The sequence below is a fragment of the Camelina sativa genome, chromosome 13 (assembly GCF_030686135.1).
Source record: "Camelina sativa cultivar CO46 ecotype springtype chromosome 13, ASM3068613v1".
NCBI classification, from domain to species: Eukaryota; Viridiplantae; Streptophyta; class Magnoliopsida; order Brassicales; family Brassicaceae; genus Camelina; species Camelina sativa.
Window position 1 is genome coordinate 22,701,255 of NC_141892.1, and position 27,040 is coordinate 22,728,294.

Genomic DNA, 27,040 nt, shown 5'->3' on the forward strand with positions numbered 1-27,040 from the left:
AGGTCTCCCTACATCTCTGTTTTAAGACTTCAAGTCCAGTCTTAACGTTCATCCTCATCACGTTTCGACTGTCGGAGGGTATTAGAATAGGAATACATATATTCTTCTGTGTATATTAGGAAGCTTAGTTAATAACCTCTAACGACTACTTTGTACAAACTCTCCTTTACAATCACGTGAATACAATGACACCAATCATCGATTGGATTAACCTAATCAAACACTGAGTGCATGAAGTATGAACTATGAAGCTTCGTAGACGTAGACATGTATCGCCTAAAGTTCCAAAATAGCTTTTTTCTAGCTGCATAAGTAAACTAAAGCCAAGATTTAATAAGTTAAAGATACGTAATTTTTAACGTTGTCAATGTTTTGGACCTCCTGTGAATGCACTCTGTTCTCTTATTTGTCGTGAAGTCTACTTTTACATTAGGATTGTGGCTAATCTTTTATCAAGTTATATTCTTCATTGTTGATTTTTTTAATAGATATAGGGTTCTTGAATATAACAATTACTTAATTATTTTAGAAGATGCGAGTACTTTAGATTAGTTTTGCACATCCTCTTTATGTCTCTGTTAATGGTGGTGTGTTCACTCTGCATTTGGTATTACACATCTTAAGTATATGTTGGCTAGCTTTTTTATCTATATATACTCATTTCTTGATATTCTTCACATAAATCTTCTTTTTAGTAGTGGAATACTATAGGATTTACTTCAGATTTCATTCTCATTGGAGAAACCAGATGTGCTGCATATTAAATTGACCATCTTTGATATGAAAGTGACATGGTCAATGTCTTCAATTTTGTATGTGGTCTTGAATCTTTTTATCAAATAACAAAAAGTGATTATGGGAAGCAGGTTTATCTAAAGACATGGATCAATTTCTTTGTCTGCATATTCTTTTGTTTACAAAATCACCTAATTATCATGCTACAGATAATCATCATGAACTAATCCTTATTTCCCGATAGAAGATACACATATAATAGGCGTTTATTATAGATATTATCACGCTGTGATCTTCTCTTCCTTCATTCTCTTACAATCTGTTTCTTCACCACCAGCAAACTGGCGAAGTCCTCTCTTGGGTCTAACATCATCCATAACATCATCTAGACCGTAGGAATAGGTTGGTTCGGTCTGCAAACTTGACTGAACTAGTTTTGTCCGTTTCAGCAACATACAATCAACATCTTCATGAACATACACTAAACTCATCCCACATTTTATAACTTCACAAGTTTCCATCTTCTTCCTTGTTTCATCATCCGTCACATAAAATTTGAACGAAGCCTTCGTGTAGCAATAGTTTTCAGTTTCTCCATGAAGATTCTTAACGTGGAAGCAACTATTGTATCCCATGAAAACGTGGTCAGAAGTGAGCTTTCTTGGTTCATGGTTAAGCGATCCACATGGCTCATTCCAGCCTGCGACAGTGAAATGAAATCTTGTGAAGGAACCCTCTTGGTTCTCGAATTTGCCACAACACTTTACCGACAAACGTTTCGCACGGTCTTCATAGTCCTTGAATGAGACAACTACAGATAAGGCAAATCCAACAATGTTAGTGTCACACCAATGCGGAGACAATGGGATATCTAGTGAACGTCCCAATCTTTGGTGGCAGAACCAGCTAGGTATATCAGTTGCCGGAAAACTGATTCCGACCAGAGGCTCTGGGATGAATCCCTGCAAAAGATCGACAATAAGATTTTGTTCTATTTCTTTTCATGGTGAGAGCTAGGGAGATAGAAGGATAAAAAGACAATACCCTATAATAACGTTTGACAGATGCATTAGCCATCAATTGACTTTTGATTCGAGCATGACCCACAAGGCTCTCATGTGTTTCTTTGTTGAGTTTGTAACAATTGCTAAACATGAACATAGACTGGATCCTCTGTCCCACATTCAACGGTGTCATTGGATTTGCCAAAGTTTCAAGTGACTCGCACTCATGTGCATCCAGATATTGCAGGTTTTGAGGAAGGGCTGGTATAGATTTGAGGAATTTGCAATACTTTAAATCAAACCATTTCAGATTCTGAAGTTGGTCGAAGCTCTCTGGAAGATTCTCGATGTTGTTTCCGCTTAAGCATAAAGACTGCAGAGAGGATAGACCACCAATATTATCTGGGAGTTTGGAGAGATTGCATCTTGAGAGGTAAAGATCTGTTAACCGAGAGCAGCACAATGTTGGTAGCATGAAGAACATACTAACAAAAACTTGACTGCTTGTTCCACATAGCGAAAATGTCTTGATATTGCTCAAATGCATCATCTTTGGCAGCTCAGTGATGGCTGTATCATCCAGAAGTAAAATCTCCAAAGCCTTCATGTTTTCCTTGATGTCTGGAAAAACCTCTAGTTGTGAGCAGCCTGAAAGTATTAGCTCTCGTAGACAGTTTAACTTATAAAGACCAGAAGAAAGACGCTTCAGCTTTTTGCAATTCCTCAGATTCAACAAAACAAGTTTTCTTAAGGTTTCAATGGATTCAGGAAGGGTCTTTATAGCAGTGCCATCTAAAAGTAGAACTTCAACATTTTCTGAGATTAGTGGACATTTCTTTAAGCTGGAGCAGCCGCTGAGAATAAGAGTTTGCAGGGATTGGTTTTTTATTTCTTTTGGAAGACTCCTAAGGCTTGTGCATTCCCTGAGATTGAGGTAAATAAGCTTTTCCAAACAATTCATCGATGATGGCAACTTTTCCAAACTTTTACATCCTTCCAAATTCAATCTTTCAAGATTTTGAGCATTTGCCAAACCCAAACACCGGCGTAGTTCCAACGAATGACTGAGGTCGACCCATTTGAGCATTCTAGCATCCTGTGACAGAAGATCCAATCAGAAGTCAAATCATTGATAGAAATCAGCATTCAAGAGTTTAGCTAATGACTGGTGAAACTAGACATGAATATACATACCTTGTCATCACCCCAAATCTCTACTAATTTACTATATGGCAACTTAAGGTCGACTAGGTTCTTGGGGTAAAAGTTCTGAGGGAGACTCTGTAGAGGGCATCCATGCCAATGTAGATAAGTAAGTTCATCAGGAAGGAAATCAAACCCATTTCGAGAGTACAGTTTATGATCCACTTCACACCTACGAGAACACCGAGAATCATAAATTTTGATGTATTTGAGATTGTACATCCCGTTGAAGGCTTTGGATCTTAGACGCATTTCTCCTAGATTTGATGTGTCAAGAAAAATCCCTCTTATTTTTTTAGAACCCTATCAATCAAGTGGTAGTAGATATACAATAGTTAGTTCAAAGCGAGATGCTAAAATAATATCAAATTTTAAACTATATAATATCACCAAGAATATGCCACTACGTACCATGTCTTTTGTCAGCTGGTCACAGATATCTTCACTATCCCATAGTCTGAGATGCCAATCGCGCTGCGGACGATGTTGTGATATCCACCTATAGTCTCTTATTCCGATTGGTTCTGGTTTTGTACTAATCTCCTTTCCCATCGTCTGCAACATGTCATGCATCTCGATGCGATTATCAACAAGGGTAATCAAACATTTGTCAACGAGTTCTTGTATCACGGTAGAAACATTCGTTCCACGACTGTACAAAAGGCTTGTCACGTAATCCACCTTCTCTGATCGAAAGAAACATGCAATATCAAGAAAGATATCTTTCTGCTCAATGCTAAGTTCATCAAAACTAGTTTCAAGAACTTCGTAGATATCTCCATGAGATTTACTTTTGAGTATTTCCAATCTAGCTTCCCAAAACTGTTTATCCTTCTGGCAAAGATCAGATCCTAAAACCTTAAGAGCCAAAGGGTGGCCTTTAGCATAATCAAGAACCATATTTGTCAAACTCTGAAACTCTTTTAGAGGGCCAGTGTCACCAAACGCATTCGAGCTAAAGAGCTTCAAGGCTTCTCTATCATTCAATCTCGGGAGCACATATTTCCGGCCTTGGATCGTCTCCACCAGTTTACAGTCTCTAGTAGTAATGATGATTCTACTTCCTCCTCGATACCATTTACGGTGCCCCATAAGATGTCTTATTTGTTTCTCATGATTCACATCATCAAGCACAATAAGCAGTTTCTTGCTCTTGAGACGGCTCTCAAATTTCGCATGTGCAGTTTCAGGAGCTCCAATCTCCAGATTTCTTTCGTTTAGCAATGTAGACAAGAGCTTCTCTAACAAATATTCTAACCCGCTTCGACCTAGATTTTCACTGATTTTGGAAAGGAAACAGCTACCATCGAACTGACCTCGCAACCGTCCGTACAAGCAATCAGCAAGGGCGCTTTTACCAATACCAGCCATGCCAACAATTCCTATGACACGAACAGAACCCAACTCATGGCACGATAATAGCTTTTCTAGAGCCTCCACACGTGATTCTATTCCTACCAGGCCATGGTTTCCTACGGGAGCCAAATCACTCAGCTTCTTTAACGTGTCGAAAGCAATTTCGTTAACAAGTTTAGCCTCGGACGTGCTATCAAAACACGAAGATGAATGCTTTGATTTCAGAACAAATCATATTGAAACTGATAAAACATTATTAAACCCGTGGTAAGTGGAGTTGTACCTAGATTCATTGATAACATAGCCAGAGATGTTGAAAGCTGTGGTCAACGCAGCTCTCCATGATGAAACCTCGTCGTCGGTAACACCGGTGAAACTCTTGTCTCCCACCATCATCAACAACTCTGATTTTTCAATTTTGTAGAAGATAGGTATCACCACCTGTTTGTTTATGTCCCTACACTGGACGATTTTCACAAGCTCTCGGAGGCACCACGTGGAGTTTGTGAAGTTCTTCGAGAAGACAATGATCGCAATCTTGGATTGCTCGATTCGATCGAAAAGCGCCGCGATGTCGTCCCCTCGGCGGAGCCTGTCGTCGATAAAGGAGTCGATTCCCTTTCCAGAAAGCTTATCTTGTAGATGGCCTGTGAAGTTGTTTCGTGTGTCGAAACCTCTGAAACTAAGAAACACATCAAACTTTGCAGGAGGAGACTCCATGGGAGAAAAAGCTTAGGATCCGGATTCAATGCTCTACAGATTACTGTATCCCAAGCTCACACACTCTCGGATAAGAGTTTATTTTTTTATTTTTTATTTTTTTTACGGCAAATTGTGTGGTGGAAAATGTTAGAGGGAATGAAAAGTCAAACTAATGGCTTCCCAGAAAAGAAAAAGAAATTGAAACTCTGAAGAAGCGAAGTAGATGATGAAGAAAGATGGATTTAGCGATAATCTCAAGCTCTCAATTCCAGCTGCAGGGGAGCAATCCAACACCAAGTTCCTGTTTTTTTTTTGTTTTTTTATCTATTTCTCCATGGATCTCTATGGATATAAATTTGATGATGTGTTTTGATGGATGGTCTCTCTGTAGGACGACGCAGAGCGGTACATTTAAGGAGGAAGATCTGCGAGTTAACAATGATGGAATTCGAATCATCTCTCAGTGGGAGCCTGAAGCTGTAAGTCTTCCTCTCTTTCTCTTTTTTTCTCTATTTTTTTTACTGAATTTCGAAATATGTAACTGTGAGTGAAGATTCTGCTGATTTTAGGTTAGTTGGAATGCATAAAATGTAATATGGTTTGTGGATCTGATCATAATTAGAAACTTTTTTAAGTTCATTACTGTATTTTTGGACAGAGAGAATTCAGGGATTTACACATTTTAAGCTCATGTCTTCTTGAGTACTTTTGTTTAATCTGTTTTGTTGCAACTGTGTGTTTTCAGCCCTCTCCAATTAAGCCAGCTGATGCTCAACTGAGCTTGTCGGATTTGGATATGGTTGAAGTCATTGCAAAAGGTAGCAGTGGTGTTGTTCAGTTGGTTCAACACAAACGGACTCGCCAATTTTTCGCCGCCAAGGTAACCATCCTCAGATTCTATGTCGTATATGATGAGCTAATTTGGTCTTCTTTTATGTGTCCTGAGCATAATAAATCTTTTTAAAATAGTTCTGGGGCTTTTTCTAATGGTATATGCTACTGTTTCTCCTGTTTTCCTCACTATGCACTTTCTGTTTTATTGTTCTCTTTCTCGCATGACTCTTATGCTATATAATTAGGTCTTTCAACTTAACGTTGATGAAGAGATCCGCAAGTCATTTGCACAAGAGTTGAAAATAACTCAATCTTCACAATGTCCATATCTTGTCACCTCGTACCAATCATTTAACGACAATGGAGCAATCTCACTAATTATGGAGTACATGGACGGAGGATCTCTAGCAGACTTTCTCAAATCAGTTAAAGCCATCCCTGAGTCATATCTTTCTGCCATCTTTAGACAAGTAAGCAACACGGAAACCACTAAATACCATACTTTCTTGTATCGGTCGATTGATGTGATTTCTTTAATCTGATAATACAGGTGATCCAAGGACTGATCTATCTTCATCATGATAGGCATATCATCCACTGTGACTTGAAACCATCAAATCTGTTGATCAACAACAGAGGAGAAGTCAAAATAACTGACTTTGGTGTGAGTACCGTTATGACAAACACAGCAGGTTTAGCAAACACATTTGTGGAGACTTACAATTATATGTCTGTAAGTATCTTGTTTGTCTGTTTACCATTGACTAGTTTGAAACCCTTCTCAGCGGTTAAAATTGAGATTCTTAATTTTCCTTTTTGCAGCCAGAGAGAATTGTTGGAAGCATGTATGGTAATAAAAGTGATATATGGAGCTTGGGATTAGTAGTGCTCGAATGTGCAACAGGAAAGTTTCCTTATGCACCTCAAAATCAAAAGAGAAGATGGACCAGTGTTTACGAGTTGATGGATGCCATTGTTGACCAACCGCCACCTGCTCTTCCTTCAGGAAGTTTCTCCCTTGAGTTATCTTCATTCATCTCCGCATGGTAATTGCTCAAAAAAAACAAAAGCAGCTCTTTCACTTGGATTGCGTACTTACTGACTTAATATATTCTACACTACACTCTCTTTCAGTTTGCAGAAGGATCCGAACAGCAGAAGCTCTGCTAAGGAACTAATGGTTTGTTTTTTTTTATAAAATCTGTTTTGCATCTTTTTTATCGATTCAAACGTTGAAGCATCTTCTGGATCAAAAATGAACTATTGTTGTATAATAATCCCTTTTGCTGATTTTGTTTTATCCATTCAAGTGTTAAACCATCCTCTGGGTCAAAAAAAAATTTCAGGAACATCCTTTTTTGAACAAATACGACTACTCAGGGATCAATCTGGCGTCTTACTTCACAGAAGCAGGATCGCCGCTTGTAACACGTGGGAATCTGTCTGGTACGTTCGCCGTTTAAACTACAGGGAGACATAGTATCACCTTTTGGTCCTGTTATCATCTGAGGTTTCTTGTGTTAACTTCCAATTTTAAAAAATGCTCTTATTATATATATAGATATTTTATGCGATATATCTTAAGATTATAGGCATATAAGCAAATGAGAGTGTTTATTGAAAATTTTCCACTTGGAATTCATATCTTGTGATATTTTAAATTGGAATCTTTTGGGAAAAAGAAGAATGATCTATACTGAAAGAAAGCTTCTATTTTGTCTAACTGTCTAATCATTGGTTTACATGAAGACGTTAACCATGCCGATGATATGAATTTAGTGGCAAACGTTCGATGTGAGAAACTGAGGATCCAGTAAGAAAATGTGAGAACTGTTTAGATTGCAGTCAGATAACATACATGGAATGCTTTTTATGTGATTTCGAAAACTGCTTTGTTTAAACAATGGTTCCAGTCATACTGTTTACCGCTTTATTTTACTAATTCTAAACGACATCTTCCTTTTTGTCATTGTTAAAACTGTAGTTACCATTTACCAATCATACTTGGGCAAAATATTCCATGTATGTTATCTGACTAAAATCTAAACTGCTTTGTGTGATGACCATCTAGGAGAAACTTCATGTAACAACATGTTCCATATCGATGATGCAGCTAATGAGATTGACAAGCCATACCCTCCACATCGCCAAGATGAGGTTTGGAGGCTGGAGGGAATCCCCAAATATGGGGTTGAAGCATCGCGTTTGGCGGAAGAAGGGATCCATACTGTCCAAGAGCTTCGCCGTTGTATTGCGATGAATCCGGACGCCTTCCACCGGGTAAAAACTATAAACACAATGACTTTATTTTTTGGCTTTTTCTAAAGTGCCGATGGAATAGCCTAATTCAACCATAATAGATATGTAGCCTGGCATGGAAGTGTGCAAGTCTTTTTAGTGTTCCTTGACGACTTATTCTATTTTGGTGGGATACGTTTTCAGATATTAGGAGCATTGGTGTCCAAGAAAACATTGGACACGATTGTATCCCACGCAATGAGTTGCCATGAGGACCATGAGGACCATGAAGACCATGAAGACCATGAGGACCATGAAGACCATGAGGACCATGAGGACCATGAAGACCATGAGGACCATGAGGACCATAAGGACCATGAGGACCATAAGGACCATGAGGACCATGAGGACCATGAGGACCATGAGCACCATGAGGATGGGAGAAAGTATTATGCATACAAAGTGCAAGCCGAGGGAGCCTTTTTTCTCTTCAATGACTTTTACGAATTAGAAGAAGTTTCATTCGATGGGGTCACTACACTAAACTCCAATGAGTTGACCTTTAAACAAAAGGTCCATAATTCCCCTAATTGCCTATGTTTTAGTTTTTCATTCTCGGAATTTTATCGACATAAGCATTCTTGTCGGCGCGTATTTTCAGGAACTTATTGACAAACTGAAGCTTGACGCTTATGAAAACGTAACTAGATTCACCGAGGTGGATAAACAGATCTTTGAGCATAATCCACGAGATTCCGTAAGTGAGTCCTCTGATAAAAGTAACGTTTTGCCTCCAGACACATCACCTGAGTCTGAGTGTGATGTCTTCATCTCATACAATGAAAAGGACGTAAGCAGCAGTTTCATTAGCCATCTTCGTGCTTCCCTCTGCCAGAAAGGGATTTCAGTCTTTGACAAATTTGATGAAGTTCCAGAATATAGAGTTATGATCGAATTCATAAAAAGCGGTGACGTCTCTTCCAAATACCCAATATTTTTGAATAGAAAGGAACGAGGCGTTTCTCAGATGTGGTACAGACTATCACAATCTTCTATCGGTACGAATCTTGAGAGATATTCCCTCCAAAACAAGCGAATGTGGTCAATATGTGATGTTTTAAAGGAAGCGCCTGACTACATATTGACAAAAGAGTACGTAAGCTGGAGTAGTCTTTTTATGTTCTTTTGTTTATGTTTAAAAGAATTCTACACTCATTTTAGTATTATAACTAACTTCAGTATGATCATTTTTAATTTTTCCTTTCTTGATGTTGACTATCTATGAAATGGTGCAGATCTGAGTCCGAACTTATAGGTGAGATTGTTAGAGATGCTTTGAAGGAGCTATGCTCCAGTGATAAGGAGAAAATGATTGGGATTGATGCACAAGTTGATGAGATCCTGTCGCTACTATGCATCGAGTCCACAGATGTTCGCAAAATAGGTATATGGGGTACAGCTGGTATAGGAAAGACGACCATTGCTGAAAAAGTCTTCCGCAGAATCTCTGTCCACTACAAGTCTTGCGTCTTCCTGAAGGACATTCATGAACAAGTAGAAGAAAATGGACAGGTTACAGTTAGAGAGAATTTTTTTTCTAAACTCTTAGAGGTCGAACCATCTCTGATGCGGAATTCCGACATTAACACATGTTTCTTGAGGAGTAGGCTTCAGTGTAAGAGGGTTCTCGTTATTCTTGATGATGTGAACGAGTTTAGGGATCTTGAAACCTTTTCCGGTAATCTAAACTATTTTGGTCCAGGAAGCAGAATTATTATAACCTCTAGAAATAGAGGCGTGTTCGGGCAAAGTAACATCGATCATATCTACGAGGTCAAGCCATTAGATACTTCTACGTCTCTGTTACTTCTTGATAGTGGTACATTGGAAAGTGTTATATCAATGTCAACTGCTGAATACAGAAAGCAGTCACTTGAGTTGGTCAAATTTGCTAATGGAAATCCAGAAGTTCTTAAATATTTGAAGAACAGATCCCATGGAGACTGGGATCAGTTATTACAAGAAGTTCTGCAAACCTCTCCCATTTTCATTCCACGTATATTAAGGAGCTGTTTTGGACTTGTGGAAAACGAGATCAATATATTTTTGGATATTGCCTGTTTCTTTGGAAGGATGGATAAAGATGACGTTGCAATGTTGTTGGATGGTTGTGGTTTCTTCGCACATGTTGGATTTAGAAGCCTTGTTGACAGGTCTCTGTTAACCATATCAGACAACTTGGTTGACATGCACAGATTTATCCAGGCAGCGGGTCGAGAGATTGTTCGACAGGAGTCACCCGACATGCCAGGAAAACGCAGTAGGTTGTGGAATCCAGAAGACATTATGGATGTATTTTTATATGATAATGTAAGTCATAAATCAGCACAGCTTTAGCCTCTCTAAGTTCATTCTAGTTAATGCCTTTCTAGAGGCTGACTTCTATCTCTGCTTTTTCAGGGCACTTCAGCTATTGAGGGCATTTTCTTCGACATCTCAAAGCACAAATTTGATGCAAATCCCAATATATTCGAGAAAATGTGCAACCTTAGATTGCTAAAATTTTATTACTCCGAAGTGGTGAAGAACAGTAGAGTATCTTTACTCCAAGGTCTTAAATATTTGCCAAGCAGGCTAAGACTTCTCCACTGGGAATATTATCCTTTATGCTCTTTGCCGCGGAGTTTCAATCCAAGGAATCTTGTGGAGCTTAACTTGCCAAATAGCTCTGCAAAAAAACTTTGGAAAGGAAAAAAGGTAAGACTCAAATATATATGGAAAAAAACTGGGCAAGATTCTGTACTACCAGTTCAATTATATATGTTAAACCCTGATGTTTATTTATCTCTTTTGCAGAGTCTGGAAAAGCTTAAAAAGATGAGACTTAGCTACTCCTACCAGTTAACTAAACTCCCTACACTTTCAAGTGCGGCAAATCTTGAGCTTCTTGATCTTGAAGGTTGTAGCAGCTTGTTGAGCATTAGCCAGTCCGTTTCTTATCTCCAAAAGCTTGTTTTTCTAAATCTAAAGAACTGCTCAAAGCTGCAGAGTATTCCATCTACTGTTGAATTAGAATCTCTTGAGGTTCTTAATCTTTCTGGCTGCTCAATGCTAGAGACTTTCCCGGAGATCTCAGCTAATGTTAAAGAACTGTACATGGGTGGGACTATGATACAAGAAATCCCGTCATCGGTTAAAAACCTGGTATTGCTTGAGAAACTGGACCTGGAAAACAGTGAACATCTCAAGAATCTTCCAACCAGCATCTGCAAGTTGAAGCATCTTGAAACATTGAATCTGTCAGGCTGCATAAGCCTGGATCGGTTTCCAGACTTGTCAAGAAGGATGAAATGCTTACGGTTTCTGGATTTAAGCAGGACAGCCATTAAAGAGCTACACTCCTCCATCTCGTATATGACTGCTCTTGAAGAACTGAGATTTGTAGGCTGCAGGAACCTCGTAAGATTGCCTGATACCGCATGGAGCCTAAGATTTAAGGTTGAGTTTCGCCAGATTGACACAGAGAAGTTTTCAAAACTATGGAATAGATTTGGATGGCTCAAGAAAGTGCAGATATCTTAGTTTCTACTTCTATTCTTTCGAACGGATGCACCTAAGAGTGTTTATAAATGTATCCAATGTAGAGTGAGAGAATTTGCAAGACATGTGCTTAGGCTTAAAATGTGAGAAGCACCAAATTTGGATCAGCATAGTCTGATATTCATTAATTAGATTTTGTTTATATGTGTTTATTACGTGAGTGATGATTTTAGCTTAAGAGGAATTTCATGTAATTGTTCTTTTTTTTTTATAACACTCATCTGTTTGTTTGTTTTTTTTTTTTTTTTTGACAACAAAGGATACAAGATTGACTCAAACAAGTCAATACAAAGGAACATTGTTAACATAGATAACTAAATACTGAACTGTGCGAACACGTCGCGATGCGCAAGATTATCCGCTTTACCATTCTGTGAGCGCGGGACGTAGACTAATGAGAAGAAGACAAACTCCTCCTTATCCGCCTGGATGTCCTCCAAACAAGGAACACTCATCTGTTTTCTTAGAAGAAAAAAAATTGCAGAGCAAAATAAACAACATTTTACTGATAGAATACCAATAAAAGAACAGAAATAATTTTTTTATTAATATAACATTAATACAGTAGCTATATAAATTTTATCACGCCAAGATCTTCTCCTCCTTTGTTCTTTTACAATTTGGGTTTTCATCACAACCACTAAACTGGCACTGTCCTCTCTTGGGTCTAACATCATCCATAACATCATCAAGATCGTAGGAACAAGTTTGTTCGGTCTTCAAAATCGGCAGAACCAGGTTTGTCTTCTTCAGCAACATACAACCATCATCTTCATGAACATACACTAAACTCATTCCACATTTTATAACTTCACAAGCTTCTATCTTCTTCCTTGTTTCATCATCCGTCACATAGAATTCGAACGAAGCCTTTGTGTAGCAACAATTGTTACCCTCTCCGTGGAGATTCTTGACGTGGAAGCAACTGTTGTATCCCATGAAAACGTGGTCAGAAGTGAGCTTTCTTGGTTCGTGGCTAAGTGAACCACACGGTTCGTTCCAGCCTGCGAGAGTGAAATCAAAACTTGTGAAGGAACCGTCTTGGTTCTCGAATTTGCCACAACACTTTACCGAGAAACGTTTCGCACTGTCTTCATATTCCTTGAATGAGACAACTACAGATAACGCAAGCCCAACAAAGTTAGTGTCACACCAGTGTGGAGGCAATGGGATTTCTAGTGAACGTCCTAGTCTTTGGTAGCAGAACCAGCTAGGTATTTCTGTCGCTGCATAACAGATTCCCACCAACGGCTCTGGAATGAAACCCTGCAAAAGACAGACAATAAACTTTCTTTCTATTTTGATGGCGAAAGAGAGAGAGAGAGAGAGAGAGAGAGAGAGAGAGAGAGAGAGAGAGAGAGAGAGAGAGAGAGAGAGAGAGAGAGAGAGAGAGAGAGAGAGAGAGAGAGAGAGAGAGAGACGGAAGGATAAAAAGACAATACCCGATAATAGCGAGTTTTACAGAAGCATTAGCCATCAACTGACTCTTGATTCGAGCATGACCCATGAGACTCTCTTGTGCGTCTTGGTTCAGTTTGTAACAGTTGCTAAAGATGAACATAGAATGGATCCTCTCTCCAACCGTCAAAGGGGTCAATGGATTAACCAAAGTTTCAAGTGACTCGCATTCGTGTGCATCCAAATACTGCAGGTTTTGTGGGAGGACTGGTAGAGACTTGAGCATTTTGCAAAACTTAAGATCAAACCATTTCAGATTGTGAAGTTGGTTGAAGCTTTCTGGAAGATTCTCGATGTTGTTTCCGCTTAAGCATAAAGACTGCAATAAGGATAGACCACCTATATTACCTGGAAGTTTGTAAAGACTGCATCTTGAGAGGTAAAGATCTGTTAACCGAGAGCAGCCCAATGTAGGTGGCATGAAGAACATACTAACAGAAACTTGAGTGCTTGTACCACATAGTGAAAATGTCTTGATATTGCTCAAATGCATCATCTTTGGCATCACAGTGATGGCTGTATCATCAAGAAGTAAAATCTCCAAAGATTCCATGTCTTCCTTAATTTCCGGAAAAACCACTAGTTGTGAGCAACCTGAGAGTATTAGCTCTTGAAGACGTTTCAGCTTATAAATATCAGAAGAAAGATGCTTTAGCTTTTTGCAGTTTTTCAGATTCAACAAGGCAAGTTTTCTCAAGCTTTCAATGGATTCGGGAAGGCTCTTTATAGCAGTGCCATCTAAAAGTAGAACTTCAACATTTTCCGATATCAATGGGAATTTCTTTAAGCTGGAGCAGCCACTGAGAATAAGAGTTTGCAAGGATTGAGTTTTGATTCCTTTTGGAAGACTCCTAAGGCTTGTGCAATCCCTGAGATTCAAGTATATAAGCTTCTCCAAACAATTCATTGACGATGGCAACTTTTTCAAACCTGTACATCCTTCCAGATTTAACCTTTCAAGATTCTGAGCTTTAGCCAAACCCAAACACTGGCGTAAATTTAAGGAGTGACTAAGGTCAACCCATTTGAGATTTCCAGCATCCTGTGAAAAAAAAATCCAGCCACAAGTCAACTTTTGATGCAAATCAGCATTCACTTTAGCCTATGACTGATCAAACTACACACAAAAATATACCTTTTCATCATCCCAAATTTCTTCCAATTGGCTATGTGGCAATTTAAGATCTACAAGGTTCTTCGGGTCAAAGTCAAATGGAAAACTCTGTAGCGGGTAACCATGCCAATATAGATATGTAAGCTCATTAGGAAGGAAATCAAGCCCCTTTCGCAAATGCAGTTTAATTTCTGCTTCACATCCACGAGAACAATGAGAATCATAAATTTTCAAGTATTTGAGATTGCACATCCCTTTGAAAGCTTTGGCACTTAGACGCATGACTCTTAGTTTTGATGTGTCTAGAAAAATCCCTCTTATCTTGTCAGTTCCCTATCAATCAAGTGGTAGGTAAATTAATTCAAAGAAAGATGCTAAAGTATAATACCAAATTGAAAATAATCTCAACGAGAGGATATGTCATTACCAGGCCTTTGGTTAGCAAGTCACAGATATCTTCACTGTCCCATAGTCTGATATGCCATTGACACTGGTTACCATGTCGTGATAGCCACCTAAAGTCTCTTATTCCTATTGTTTCTGCTTTTAAACTAATCTCTTTCCCCATCGTCTGCAACATGTCATGCATCTCGATGCGATTACCAGAAAGAGTAATCAAACATTTGTCAACAAGATCCTTAATCACGCCAGACACATCCACACCATGACTGCTGAGAAGGCTTGTCACGTAATCCACATTCTCTGATCTAAAGAAACATGCAATATCCAGAAATATGTTCTTCTGCTCAACGCTAAGCTCCTCATAGCTTGTTTCCAAAACTTCATAAATATCTCCATGTGATCTACTCTTCAGTCTATCCAATTTAGCTTCCCAATACAAACTATCCCTCTCGCAAAGATCAGATCCTAATACCTTAAGAGCCAAAGGGTGACCTTTAGCGTAATCTAGAACCATATTTGTCAAACCCTCAAACCCTTCCGAAGGGCAAGAGTCATTAAACGCATTCAAGCTAAAGAGCTTCAAGGCTTCTCTATCATTCAATTTCGGGAGCACATATTTGCGGCCTTTGATCGTCTCCACCAGTTTACAGTCTCTAGTAGTAATGATAATTCTACTTCCTCCTTGATACCATTTGCAGTGCCCCATAAGATACCTGATCTGCTTTTCGTCATTCACATCATCAAGCACGATAAGCAGCCTCTTGCTCTTAAGCCGACGCTCAAACCTCTCATGTGCATTTCCAGGAGCTCCAATCTCAAGATCCCTATCATTTAACACAGTGGAAAACAGTTTATGCAGCAAAGACTCTAATCCGCTTCTACCTGAATTTTCCCGGATGTTCGTAAGAAAGCAGCTACCGTCGAAGTGACCACGCATACGTCCATATAAACAATCAGCAAGAGTCGTTTTCCCAATCCCAACCATTCCAACAATGCCTATGATATGAACAGAATCCAAATCCTCCCATGACAACAACTTTTCAAGATTCTTTAGACGAGACTCTACCCCAACGAGACCTTCGTTCCCACTCGGAGCCAAATCATTCAGCTTCTTGAATGTGTCAACAGCTATCTCATCCACAAGTTTAGCCTCAGACGTACTAACAACATAAAACCACAATTACATAAAACTTCAAAAACATCTCTAAGAAAATAAAAGGCAGAGCGGGAAACAGAGTGATAACTTTGACATTGTGATACCTGATCTCCTTGACAACATAACCGGAAATGTTAGATGCTGAGGCAAGAGCAGCCTTCCACGACGAGATCTCTTCCGGCGAAACTCCGGGAAAAGTCAATTCCGGTAACTTAAACGGCACAGAGAAACTCTTCTTCTGCTTCTCGACGTCGGATTTGTCAACTTTGTAGAAGATTGGTACCACAAGCTGCTGGTTTCTGTTTCTGCAATCGAGGATCTTCACTAGCTCACGGAGGCACCACGCGGAGTTAGCGTAATTCGCGGAGAAGACGATGATCGCGATCTTGGATCTCTCGATTCGATCGAAAAGCGCGGTGAGATTGTCTCCTCGACGGAGCCTGTCGTCGATGAAGGAGTCGATTCCTCTTAAGCGGAGAGCTTTTTGGAGATGGCCGGTGAAGTTGTTGCGCGTGTCGAAGCCTCTGAAACTAAGAAACACATCGAACTCTGCCGAAGAGGAAGAAGAAGAAGAAGAAGGAGGAGATGGTTCCATCAGAGAAAAAGCTAGTCAACGTTGAGCAAACAAAGGGCTTTTTTATTTCTTTTTTTGGAGGAACAAAAAAAACAAAAAAAAAAGAAACTAGAAGTCAACAAATAGATCTGTGACTTTTTTTTTGTTTTTTTTTTTTATTTTAAATATTCTCTTCTCCAGTTTTTTGTTTGATAATTCTGGGGATCGATGTCGGAGAAGGAAGAGTCTACCGGAGCGGCCGACGCCGCTAGTGATTATTATCAGAGAGTTGTAAGTTCCGGTGAAGGGAATAATAGTAGCTCGAGTAGTGATGTTGACGCGAGATTCAAGCGGAAGAGCTCCACCGGTTTGATGGTTTCCCAATCGCCGTCGGTGTCCACCGTATCATCTCATGGGTTAGTTCCGGTGGTGATTCGGATGTGAATATTGCTGGCTGAATTGCTTTTATTTTGTGTTCTTCTTGTGGGGGATATGGATTTTCATGCTCTGGTTTGTTTTCTAGGCTAAAAAAAAAATAATAATAATTTTAAAAAGGTCAATGGTTATGTTTGTTGTTGCTTGAGATGATGATTTATGTTATGTTTTGTGTGATGCAGAATTGAAGCCTATCTCGAATCTGTCAAGGACAAGTTTCAAGATGATAAAGAGAAATATGACACTTTCCTTGAAGTCATGAAGGACTATAATGATCAGAGCCGGTAATGCTCTCTTCTTTTTATTCTCACAGCATGAAATGTAGTATACACTTTTTATTGTTTTCATTGTTGTTTGCTAGAGATGACACCAATGGCATCATAGCAAGAGTAAAAGATTTGTTCAAGGACCATGACGACTTGCTTTTGGGGTTTAATATCTTCTTGCCTAGGTGGTACCAAATAACTCTTCCGCCCAAGGATGAGACTCCTGTTGAGTTTCTTGACAGGTTCGAGGTATGTGTCTACTACTGTAGTAAACCCATTTACCTATTTCGTCATGATCTAAACAGATAACCAAACTTTTTGGGTCTTTTCACAGTTCTTGTTTTAACCCGAAACTAATCATTTGCAGGGACCATATGGAATGACATATCAGCAAGTTGTAGCTCAAGCAGTTCAAGGAATTCAAGCCCATGTCAATATGCAACCTCAAAGCGAGTATACTCACTCCTCTGTGGTTCAATCATTTCCAACGGGTCAACCTCAGATACTTACCCTAGCTCCGGATTCTTCATTACCAGCTCACAGTAGTACCTCAGCCTCAGGTATAACTACTATCCAGCACGGGTCAAAACAGCCTCTAATTGTTGACAAACGAGTTGATGATGGCTATTACTGGCGGAAGTATGGGCAAAAGAGTGCTAAAGGCGAAATGTTTCCTCGAAGCTATTACAAGTGCACACATCCAGGATGCCTTGTCAAGAAGAAGGTTGACAGATCTGTTGATGGACAAGTAACAGAAGTCGTTTACAAAGGTGTTCACAATCACGAGCCTCCTAAGCGAGGTACCACCACAAATCTAAGTTGGGGTTCGATACATAACAATCGTAGGAGTTCTGGATTGGCAGCATCACAGTTCAGCTCCAACAAGCAACAGGAAGCAGCAAGTGACAGTGAAGAAGTCAACAGTGGAGATACTGCTGAAGATGAGCCTGAAACCAAGAGAAGGTAACGTTATAAACTCTGTTGACGATTAATAATCCTTTTTTTTTTTTTTTTTTTTTTTTGGTTTTTTGAGTGGATAGATCATCGAATGTGCAGAATTAAAGAAGTTGAGGATTGGGAACCAGCTGCTGCTACTTCACATAGAACCGTGAGAGAGCCTGTATTTACTGTCCGAACGTTGAGTGAAGTTGATCTTATAGATGATGGATTTAGGTGGCGCAAATATGGACAGAAAGTTGTCAAAGGGAATCCTTATCCGAGGTATACACAAAAATCATCGACTGGTGTTGCTATTACACTCTTTAAATGGTGGAATCAGTCGAGCAATAATAGCTTTATGTCTCCAAAAAATTCTTGTTAATATTCTTTTTTTGGCCCGTAGGAGTTATTTCAAGTGCTCGAAAGTGGGATGTGGAGTGAGGAAACATGTACAGAGGTCAGCAACTGACCCAAAAGCTGTAGTGACAACATATGAAGGAAAACATAACCATGACCTTCCAGCAGCTAAATCAAGCAGCCATGGTAGTGTCATCGCAGAGAATAGTGCGAACTTTGCAAGTTTTCCACCAACGTCCTCTAAGAATCTGCAAAACGCTGAATTAAGCATTGGCTTCCCAAGGTCTCAGAGCTTGTTTGTAGATGAAGCATTAACTGATACAAGTGATATCTTTGGGCCTCCAAGCACTTCTGTTACATTTTCCGCCTCTAAAGATTATGATGTCGTAATCATATACGGAAGAGGAGATATAAGCAACGATGATTTCATTAGCCATCTTCGTGCTTCCCTCTGCCGGAGAGGGATTTCTGTCTATGAAGAACTTAATGAAGGGGATGCAATTCCACAATGTTGGGTTTTGATCATACTATTAACAAGCACATATGTCCCTTCGAACCTCTTACACATTCTTGAACGCCAACATACAGATAATCTAGTGATATATCCGATCTTTTACAGACTATCACCATATGATTTTGTCTGTAACAGCAAGAATTATGAGATTTTTTTTCTTTTTGACGAGCCAAAAAGGTGGCAGGATGCGTTGAAGGAAATAAGTCAGATGCCTGGCTACACATTGACAGATAAGTACGTGGTCCCTGGGTTCTAAATGTAAAATTGGATGAATTTTTACTTGGCAAAATAAGGCTATAGAACTTTAATATACTATCTTCTCTTTCGTCTGATATGTGTCTTGTCTACTTTATTCTTAAAATCTCGCAGGTCTGAATCTAATATTATAGATGAGATTGTAAGAGATACTTCAAAGGTGCTATGTTATGGTGATAAGGTGAACATGATTGGGATGGATATGCAGGTAGAGGAGATTTTGTCACTTCTGTGCATTGAGTCTCTAGATGTTCGCAGCATAGGTATATGGGGTACGGTTGGTATAGGAAAAACAACCATTGCTGAAGAGATCTTTCGTAGAATCTCTGTCCAATATGAGACTTCTGTCTTCCTTAAGGACCTTCACAAACAAGTTGAAGTAAAAGGTCACGATGCTGTGAAAGAGGATTTTTTGTCTAAAGTTTTAGAGATAGAACCTCATATTATTCGAGTATCCGACATTAAAACAAGTTTCTTGAGGAGTCGGCTTCAGCGTAAAAGGGTCTTTGTCATTCTCGATGATGTGAATGATTACAAAGATGTTGAAACCTTTCTTGGGAAGCTTAACTATTTTGGTCCAGGAAGCAGACTTATCATGACCTCCAGAAATAGACGTGTTTTCGTACTATGTAAAATGGATCATGTATATGAGGTCAAGCCGTTAGATATTCCTAAATCCTTGTTACTTCTCAATCATGGGATATCTCAGACTGTTTTGTCACCTGAGGTTTACAAGACAATGTCACTTGAGCTGGTCAAATTTTCGAATGGAAATCCGCAGGTTCTTCAGTTCTTGAGCAGTATTGATGGAGAATGGAATAGGTTATCACAAGAAGTTCAGAATATATCTCCCATTCACATTCCAGGTATATATGAAAGAAGTTGTTGTGGGCTTGATGACAACGAGAGGAGTATATTTTTGGACATTGCATGTTTCTTTAATAGGATGGATAAGGACAATGTCGCAATGTTGTTGGATGGCTGTGGTTTCTCCGCACATGTCGGTTTTAAAGGCCTTGTTGACAAATCACTGTTAACAATATCACAACACAACTTGGTGGACATGCTCGGTTTTATCCAGGCAACTGGTCGAGAAATTGTTCTCCAACAATCAGCTGACAGGCCAGGAGACCGCAGCAGGTTGTGGAATGCGGAAGATATCAGGGATGTATTCATATATGACACTGTAAGTCAAAGTCATCTTAGTCCCTCTATTATGTAGTCTTGTAAGTATGTTCCGGCTAAATTATGGCTGAATATTTTTTCTCTTTGTTTTCAGGGCACATCAGCTATTGAGGGCATTTTCCTAGACATGTTGAATCTTACATTTGATGCAACTCCCAATCTGTTCGAGAAGATGTGTAACCTTCGACTGTTGAAATTGTATTGCTCCAAAGTGGAAGAGAAGCATGGCGTATATTTTCCTCAAGGTCTTGAATATTTGCCAAGCAAGCTAAGGCTTCTCCATTGGGAACATTATCCTTTAAGCTCCTTGCCGAAGAGTTTTAATCCAGAGAACCTTGTAGAGCTTAACTTGTCAAGTAGTTGTACAAAGAAACTTTGGAAAGGAAAAAAGGCAAGATTGAAGATTTTGTACTACCAATTTAGTCAAAATATAGTAACCCATTAAAGTGTTGCTGATTTTTTCTCTCTTTTGCAGAGTCTGGAAAAGCTTAAAAGGATGACACTTAGCTACTCCTACCAGTTAACTAAAATCCCAAGACTTTCAAGTGCGCCAAATCTTGAGCTGCTTGATCTTGAAGGCTGCAACAGCTTGTTGAGCATTAGCCAGTCCATCTCTTATCTCACGAAGCTTGTTTTTCTGAATCTTAAAGACTGCTCGAAGCTGGAGAGTATTCCATCTATGCTTAGTTTAGAATCTCTCAAGATTCTTAATCTTTCTGGCTGCATAAAGCTAGAGAATTTCCCGGAGATTTCACCAAATGTGAGAGAAGTGTACATGGGTGGAACTATGATACAAGAAATTCCGTCATCCATTAAGAACCTGGTATTGCTTGAAAAACTGGACCTGGAAAACAGCAGACATCTAAAGAATCTTCCAACAAGCATCTGCAAATTAAAGCATCTTGAAACTCTAAATCTGTCAGGCTGCACAAGCCTGGAGCGGTTTCCAGACTTGTCGAGAAGGATGAAATGCTTAAGGTTTTTGGATGTAAGCAGGACAGCCATTAAAGAGCTACCCTCCTCCATATCATATCTGACTGCTCTTGAAGAGCTGAGATTCGTAGACTCCAGGAACCTCTTAAAATTCCCAATTGTTACCAATCCCAATGCCAGTTTTACAGAGTTGATGCCTCCCGAGTCGAATAAGATGGATAATTTAGGTACTCCGGCAGATGAGGAAGTAGTTGTTGGTGGTCCGATAGAGAATAGGCGTGGCATTAAGGGGGTTAGACCACCAGTACTTAATCCCCCTATAGCAATGAAACGACCTCCCATTCTTGGAGGATCATCTTGGGATTTCCTTACGCATTTCGCTCCAAGTGATGAAGAGAAAGCCATGGAAGAGAAAGTGGAAGCGGAAGAAACGGAAGCTATGTTTATCCAGTTGAGGGATACAGAGGGATGCTCATACACTACAAACAAGGGTGACTCCTCAATGACAGTATCCAACACGTCGTCTGTTTACGCCTCCGAAGGATCTATCATCACCTCTTGGCAGAAGGGTCAACTTCTGGGACAAGGATCATTGGGCTCCGTGTATGAAGGCATTTCAGGGTAAGTCTTACTTGTTGCTAATGTTTGATAAACTTAAAGTCAGATACTTAATTCACAAATGCTGCGCAAAGTTATACTAACAAAGCGAGTTTTCCTTTGTGCCTTTGGGTGATGCTGACCAAGATGCTTTTTGATGGATGTTTATGTTAAATGTAGAGATGGGGACATCTTTGCTGTCAAGGAAGTTTCGCTATCGCTACTTGATCAGGGAAGTCGGACACAAGAATGCATTCAACAACTCGAGGGGGTGAGATATACTTGGTGTCCTGCTACCGGCATCAAATTTTAATATATGTAATATTGTGTCCTTGATCTGTTAGAAACAGTTTGCTAATCCTCCTTACTTTTGCCACATTTTCTATTTTATAAATAGGGGATTGCACTACTTAGTCAGCTTCAGCATCGGAATATAGTGCGATATCGTGGCACAGCTAAGGTATGATTTCTGGCTTTCCTGTTTTTCAGTTGCAGCTGACTCATAAAACATAAACGCATTTTGCTGTTTGCAGGACGAGTCGAATTTTTACATCTTTCTTGAACTAGTAACCGAAGGATCCCTTCAAAAACTCTACCAAAGATACCAGCTTAAAGACTCTATAGTTTTCTCGTACACAAGACAGATTCTTGATGGTTTGAAATATCTCCACGATAGAGGTGTTATACACAGGTTAGACTAGTAACCTCTGTTTTGATAGCTTTCGTCCGTGTCTTTACCAAGCCTTTGATTTCCTGTATTTTCTCGGTCGCTTACATTTCTAATTTGATGATACAAAGGGACATCAAATGTGCAAATGTATTGGTGGACGCTAATGGAGCAGTTAAACTTGCATATTTTGGATTGGCTAAGGTTCTTTTTCCATTAATCAATGTTTAGTCGTATTTGCTTTGAAGTAATAACCTGGTACATCGCTTATTCCCCTTACTTAGTACCTGTGACATTTTGTTTTAGGTAATCGACATTAAGTCCCACAGGGGAACTCCATTGTGGATGGCTCCAGAGGTAATTAAATATTTTAAGATCCTTCCCACTGTTTTAATTGTAAATACAAGGAAAGACATACATATCATAAAGAAATGTTGAATACAGTTACTCAAATATGTTCCCTCATATATACTGATGTAGGCTTGATAAGCTCAATAACCCCCAGTTATGATTCCTTCAGGTCTTTGACTAATCTGGAACTAGTTTTAAATGTTATTTATTTGAGTTTATAACTGTAATGTAAGTAGTAATTATACGTAAATGACATGTATATGTATTTCACTTTCATTGTACGTTAGGCTTACTTGTACAATTGTTTCTAAATAACATAATAGTTTCATCAGGTTCTTAACCCGACGCATAGTGATGGCTACGGAAGTCCAGCTGATATATGGAGCCTCGGGTGCACTGTGCTTGAAATGTTGACTGGTCAGGTTCCCTATTCCGATTATGAACCTGTAAGTCTTTCAAGATTTTCAAACGTTCTTCATATAAGTAGGGAAATCCCATAAAAATCACCAACTGAAAATATACACGAACATTTTGTAAATTTGTACTTCTATTAAAAAAAAACATGGACAAAGCATTTGGTTCAGTCTCAACAAGTGACTTTGTTTTGCACCTTCAGTTAGTAGATATATGTTGACATAGTGGGAATTTGGACATTTATCTTATTATTATCTTATTAGTTGTTCAAACGCGCAGGTTGCTGCCATGTATAAGATTGCAACGGGTACGCTTCCAAAAATACCTGATACTCTATCGTTAGACGCTCGACATTTCATACTTAAGTGTCTCAAAGTGAAACCGGAAGAGCGGCCAACTGCTACTGAGCTGTTGAACCATCCATTTGTGAGAAGGCCCTTACCATCCTCGGGCTCTAGATCGGGCTTGGGATAAGCATCTCCGGTTCTCCGTCGATGAGGCTAATTTTTGCAGGTTGCCGTCTATAGGTGAACCTTTTGTTTTTGTTTTCATGAGTATATTAGAGTCAAAAACTGTATCTTCTAACATTGATGTCCTAATTGTATGAGCAGTTGTAAACCAGAAGGGTTGTGAGAGATAATACCCCATGAAAATTATTGGGAAGACTCAGAGATATGATTCTTAGACACAGGCGGTTGAGTTGCGTAGCAAGAGCTAAACTTCCTGGAGACATATCTTCAGGTTGTTTCTGTCTCATTCGTTGGTTACTTTTGTAAGCCTGTGTGTTGGGCTGTGAATAGAGATCCTGATTCATGGGAAGATCCTGATTTGTTTGAGCCATAGAGGTTTTTAGCTTCTTCGAGATCAGGAGAAGAATACAAGATAAGAGAGCAAGCCGTGTAGTACGTTACTTTAATTTTGGAGGTGGAAGGAGAACATGTCCTGCGGTAAAACTAGCTCATATCTATATGGAAACGGCGATTGGAGCAGTGGTGTAGTGTTTTAACTGGAGAATTGAAGGAGATAAAGTATACAAGGAAGAGGCTATTTCGGGAACCGGCTTAAGTGCACTCCTGTTGTTGGATTCGACCCTTTCAGCTTTTGATTTACATAATCCAAGTCCCGTGGCTTGTTACGATCAAAGACGTTCAAATGTAGGTGTGCTTGTTGTATTTCAAAGTCAAGTATGTAAGAATATTTTACATTTTTATGTGACTTTCGGTTAAATAATAAAGATCACGTTCATATTAGCGTCAATGATTCTAATATAAAAAGACACATCATTAATGCCAACATTCTAATAGATCACGTTTATTATGATTTATGAACTAAATAAGATAAAAATGCTTACTTTGTAGTTAATTTGATTAGGTCCACTTTTTAGTTTTTTTTGAATTTAATATTAAATTATATTTAAAAAAAAATAACGTTTTTACAATTAGTGGTGGCTAAAAGATTTTGCTAGAATAAATTACATAATAGAGAGAAAACCATTTCAGGTTCTAGATTGGAACCAAGCCTGAAGACCATTGTCAAAACTCAGCCTGCAAGTTTGGGTATACGGGTCGGGTATTCGGGTTTTCAAAAACTCCACCGAATATAACCGAACAAAAAATTGGTTCGGGTCGGGTCGGGTTTCGGGTCGGGTCGGATGAGAATTGGTCTTAGGTTTATCCAGTTTAAATCTTAAAACCGATTGAAATTGGTACAAATCCAGTTTAAACCGGTTAAATTACGGTATGTTTCGGTATAATTTTTATTTTTTATAAAAAAAAAATCTGGTTTCGAGTCGGGTCGGGTTCGGGTTCGGGTTCGGGTACCGAACTAAATTTTCAATCTTTCCGAATTAAACCGAATCCTAAATTTGGTTGAACTGAACCCCGAAAATTTCGGGTCGGGTCGGGTCGGCGAATTCGGGTCGAGTCAAAGTCGCAGGCCGAATCAAAACGCATATCCCCCGTTCGTTGGATGGTTAGGAGTTGATCCTGCATTTGGCGATCAATCCATTTGATCAACTGTCCTGATGAGTTGGGATGTTGACCATGTCTCCATCCGTTTCGTTTTCGCCAGATGGTGTACATCTTAAGCTGAAAGGTATGGTGAGTAAAAAAACTTTGCGGGCGGTCCAAGCGTCCATCCACTCTTTAGTTTGATTATGAGAACACACAAAAAAAAATGACAAATATAGTCCAAAGTCATAAAAACCGAATGCATATTTATTATTTTAATGTTAAGTAAATCATTGGCTTTCGATATACTTTGATATGATTCGTGAGGACAGGAAAAAATTCGATCATGTTTTACGAGATGTTCCACCGATGCGTCTCCATCTCCTAACATTGTAGCCGTTCCAACTCAACTATTGAGATAAGTATCACTTATCCGGTGGCGGACCTAGAAAATTTACTCGCTAAGAACAAATATATAACAAAAATTTAAATATTAATATATTAAATAATATATAAAAAATTTATATGGAAACTCTCAAACATCTTAGTGGGGTTATTAGATTTACGCTCACTCAACATCTGAAACATTTTTATCATATTTTCATTTGTGACATATTCAAGTAACTCTTTTTCAATATAGCAAACAAGACAATCACTTAGAAACTGGCGTAGATTAAAGTAACTCTTTTTCATTCAGATTCAACTAATCCAACTAATTTTAAATAAAAATAGTTACTATTTGTCCAACTAATTTTAAATAAAATCATATTAACATTATCATAAATTAATCAAAAATTATTTATTTATGTAAGGTGAGTATCTACAATTTTTTTTTTATTTTAGGATTAATAATAGTATAATTTATTTGATTATGGTATTATAATAATTAATTGAATAATTTTCTTAATTTTTTCTTATAGAATTAGTAATTTAAAATTAGATTTTTTTTTTTTTATATACATATATGAACTGTCTTTTATGATTATTAAATTGTTTAAATTTTTAATTTCTTATAATTTACAAATATGTTAAAATCAAAATTTTTGTATAACACATGACAAAATCTTTAGTTGTTAAAATTAACACATGTCGCGATCACATGAATTACTAACTTTGAAAACTAAGGTTTATATAATAACATAATATTGAATACGCTATCAAATCATTCAACGATTGGAAAACTTAAGAAAATAACATTAATTTCTTATTTTGATTATTTTATTTTTCTTATATTATGTTAATCACTAGTTTTAACACATTAATCTTTTTTGTATTTTAATCATTTTTTTGTATAATTTTCTTCTTACTATATGATCATAATAAATAATAATTGCAATTGATAAAACTTTTTAAAAGAAAATGGCGTCTCTCTCTGAGGGCGACTTGTGAGGCGATTCATGCTACTGGGTAACTGTCCGGCGTCGCCGGTGTTTTTCTCCGTTTTGGAGTGTGCTTTCCACCGACAAAACTATCATTCCTTGTTCCTTTACAGTTGGTGGTTTACTTCTGTTGGTTATATATGACAGTTTACTTTCTCCCCTTTTTGTCGGTGATAACCATTTCTTAAAACCGCCATGGATCTATATGTATAAATTCTTTCTGTTCCCTCTGATTTTCCCTTTTCATTCACTCTCCCGTTACCAATCATCCAACACCTTCCAAACAATGAGCGATTATCTAAGAAAATCAGTCCAGGATCTCGATCTGGGTATTGATGATGCCCCAATTACTTTTCCACCGGATTTTGTTTCAAGAGCGGCTGCGATAAACCGTTTTCCACTGGTGGTCACTCCAATCAATCCCCGTAAACAGAACTTGAGGGC

At 38.6% G+C, this 27,040-nt stretch overlaps 4 protein-coding genes across 26 annotated transcripts; 2 read left to right on the forward strand and 2 right to left on the reverse strand.

Annotated features, from left to right (window-relative positions):
* Positions 1 to 853: 853 nt before the first annotated feature.
* Positions 854 to 5,090, reverse strand: LOC147929866 (disease resistance-like protein DSC1). 2 transcript variants are annotated; one of them, XR_015578937.1, is made up of 5 exons: positions 4,582 to 5,070; positions 3,354 to 4,488; positions 2,934 to 3,114; positions 1,780 to 2,835; positions 854 to 1,697 (listed from the first exon to the last, which is right to left on the reverse strand). XR_015578937.1 is itself a non-coding variant. In XM_087482881.1 (5 exons), the coding sequence occupies exons 1-5, from the start codon at positions 5,016 to 5,018 to the stop codon at positions 1,017 to 1,019; spliced, it is 3,621 nt and encodes a 1,206-aa protein (XP_087339007.1). In that variant the 5' UTR covers positions 5,019 to 5,090; the 3' UTR covers positions 854 to 1,016. The 2 variants fall into 2 exon arrangements, 1 of the variants encoding a protein (XP_087339007.1); XM_087482881.1 differs by having other exon boundaries at positions 2,934 to 3,245; positions 4,582 to 5,090.
* Positions 4,965 to 11,907, forward strand: LOC147929867 (mitogen-activated protein kinase kinase 2-like). Of its 16 annotated transcripts, none has more exons than XM_087482876.1 (15): positions 5,188 to 5,297; positions 5,392 to 5,479; positions 5,746 to 5,880; positions 6,080 to 6,304; positions 6,385 to 6,567; positions 6,657 to 6,880; positions 6,969 to 7,014; positions 7,181 to 7,280; positions 7,948 to 8,114; positions 8,277 to 8,645; positions 8,734 to 9,224; positions 9,368 to 9,810; positions 10,039 to 10,442; positions 10,533 to 10,829; positions 10,929 to 11,907. In XM_087482876.1, exons 1-15 carry the CDS (start codon positions 5,224 to 5,226, stop codon positions 11,652 to 11,654), a joined length of 3,972 nt encoding a protein of 1,323 aa, XP_087339002.1. In that variant the 5' UTR covers positions 5,188 to 5,223; the 3' UTR covers positions 11,655 to 11,907. The 16 variants fall into 16 exon arrangements, with proteins under 16 accessions (XP_087338998.1, XP_087338997.1, XP_087338992.1 ...); XM_087482875.1 differs by having other exon boundaries at positions 5,201 to 5,297; positions 7,906 to 8,114; XM_087482872.1 differs by having other exon boundaries at positions 4,965 to 5,297; positions 9,368 to 10,442.
* A 285-nt stretch (positions 11,908 to 12,192) lies between these two features.
* On the reverse strand, positions 12,193 to 16,465 carry LOC104737211 (disease resistance-like protein DSC1). Its single transcript, XM_010457331.3, is given in 6 exon segments — positions 12,193 to 12,938; positions 13,115 to 13,126; positions 13,129 to 14,172; positions 14,266 to 14,577; positions 14,672 to 15,806; positions 15,907 to 16,465. Coding segments are annotated over 6 exon segments (3,678 nt in total). The 5' UTR covers positions 16,398 to 16,465; the 3' UTR covers positions 12,193 to 12,254.
* A 5-nt stretch (positions 16,466 to 16,470) lies between these two features.
* Positions 16,471 to 24,518, forward strand: LOC147929868 (putative WRKY transcription factor 19). 7 transcript variants are annotated; one of them, XR_015578935.1, is made up of 18 exons: positions 16,515 to 16,771; positions 16,973 to 17,074; positions 17,152 to 17,305; positions 17,424 to 18,019; positions 18,113 to 18,277; positions 18,399 to 19,100; positions 19,236 to 20,307; positions 20,401 to 20,697; positions 20,782 to 21,860; positions 22,017 to 22,107; positions 22,234 to 22,296; positions 22,370 to 22,527; positions 22,635 to 22,707; positions 22,810 to 22,860; positions 22,984 to 23,023; positions 23,187 to 23,300; positions 23,548 to 23,795; positions 23,880 to 23,956. XR_015578935.1 is itself a non-coding variant. In XM_087482863.1 (17 exons), the coding sequence occupies exons 1-16, from the start codon at positions 16,584 to 16,586 to the stop codon at positions 23,740 to 23,742; spliced, it is 5,100 nt and encodes a 1,699-aa protein (XP_087338989.1). In that variant the 5' UTR covers positions 16,471 to 16,583; the 3' UTR covers positions 23,743 to 23,781; positions 23,880 to 24,518. The 7 variants fall into 7 exon arrangements, 3 of the variants coding, with proteins under 3 accessions (XP_087338989.1, XP_087338988.1, XP_087338987.1); XR_015578936.1 differs by having other exon boundaries at positions 23,548 to 23,781; XM_087482863.1 differs by lacking the exon at positions 22,984 to 23,023 and having other exon boundaries at positions 16,471 to 16,771; positions 23,548 to 23,781; positions 23,880 to 24,518.
* The last annotated feature ends 2,522 nt before the right edge of the window (positions 24,519 to 27,040 follow it).

What these genes read in the sequence shown, in the direction of transcription:
- LOC147929866 (XM_087482881.1), bottom strand. Translation starts at nt 5,018, where the DNA reads ATGGAGTCTCCTCCTGCAAAGTTTGATGTGTTTCTTAGTTTCAGAGGT. An exon ending in AGATTTGGGGTGATGACAAG is followed by an intron (nt 2,836 to 2,933) that starts GTATGTATATTC and finishes CTTCTGTCACAG; the next exon opens with GATGCTAGAATGCTCAAATG. An exon ending in CTGTCAAACGTTATTATAGG is followed by an intron (nt 1,698 to 1,779) that starts GTATTGTCTTTT and finishes GATCTTTTGCAG; the next exon opens with GGATTCATCCCAGAGCCTCT.
- LOC147929867 (XM_087482864.1), top strand. Translation starts at nt 5,237, where the DNA reads ATGGATTTAGCGATAATCTCAAGCTCTCAATTCCAGCTGCAGGGGAGC. An exon ending in GCTCTGCTAAGGAACTAATG is followed by an intron (nt 7,015 to 7,180) that starts GTTTGTTTTTTT and finishes AAAAAATTTCAG; the next exon opens with GAACATCCTTTTTTGAACAA. An exon ending in AACACGTGGGAATCTGTCTG is followed by an intron (nt 7,281 to 7,905) that starts GTACGTTCGCCG and finishes ATGACCATCTAG; the next exon opens with GAGAAACTTCATGTAACAAC.
- LOC147929868 (XM_087482861.1), top strand. Translation starts at nt 16,584, where the DNA reads ATGTCGGAGAAGGAAGAGTCTACCGGAGCGGCCGACGCCGCTAGTGAT. An exon ending in GGCTACACATTGACAGATAA is followed by an intron (nt 19,101 to 19,235) that starts GTACGTGGTCCC and finishes AAAATCTCGCAG; the next exon opens with GTCTGAATCTAATATTATAG. An exon ending in GATATCGTGGCACAGCTAAG is followed by an intron (nt 22,297 to 22,369) that starts GTATGATTTCTG and finishes TGCTGTTTGCAG; the next exon opens with GACGAGTCGAATTTTTACAT.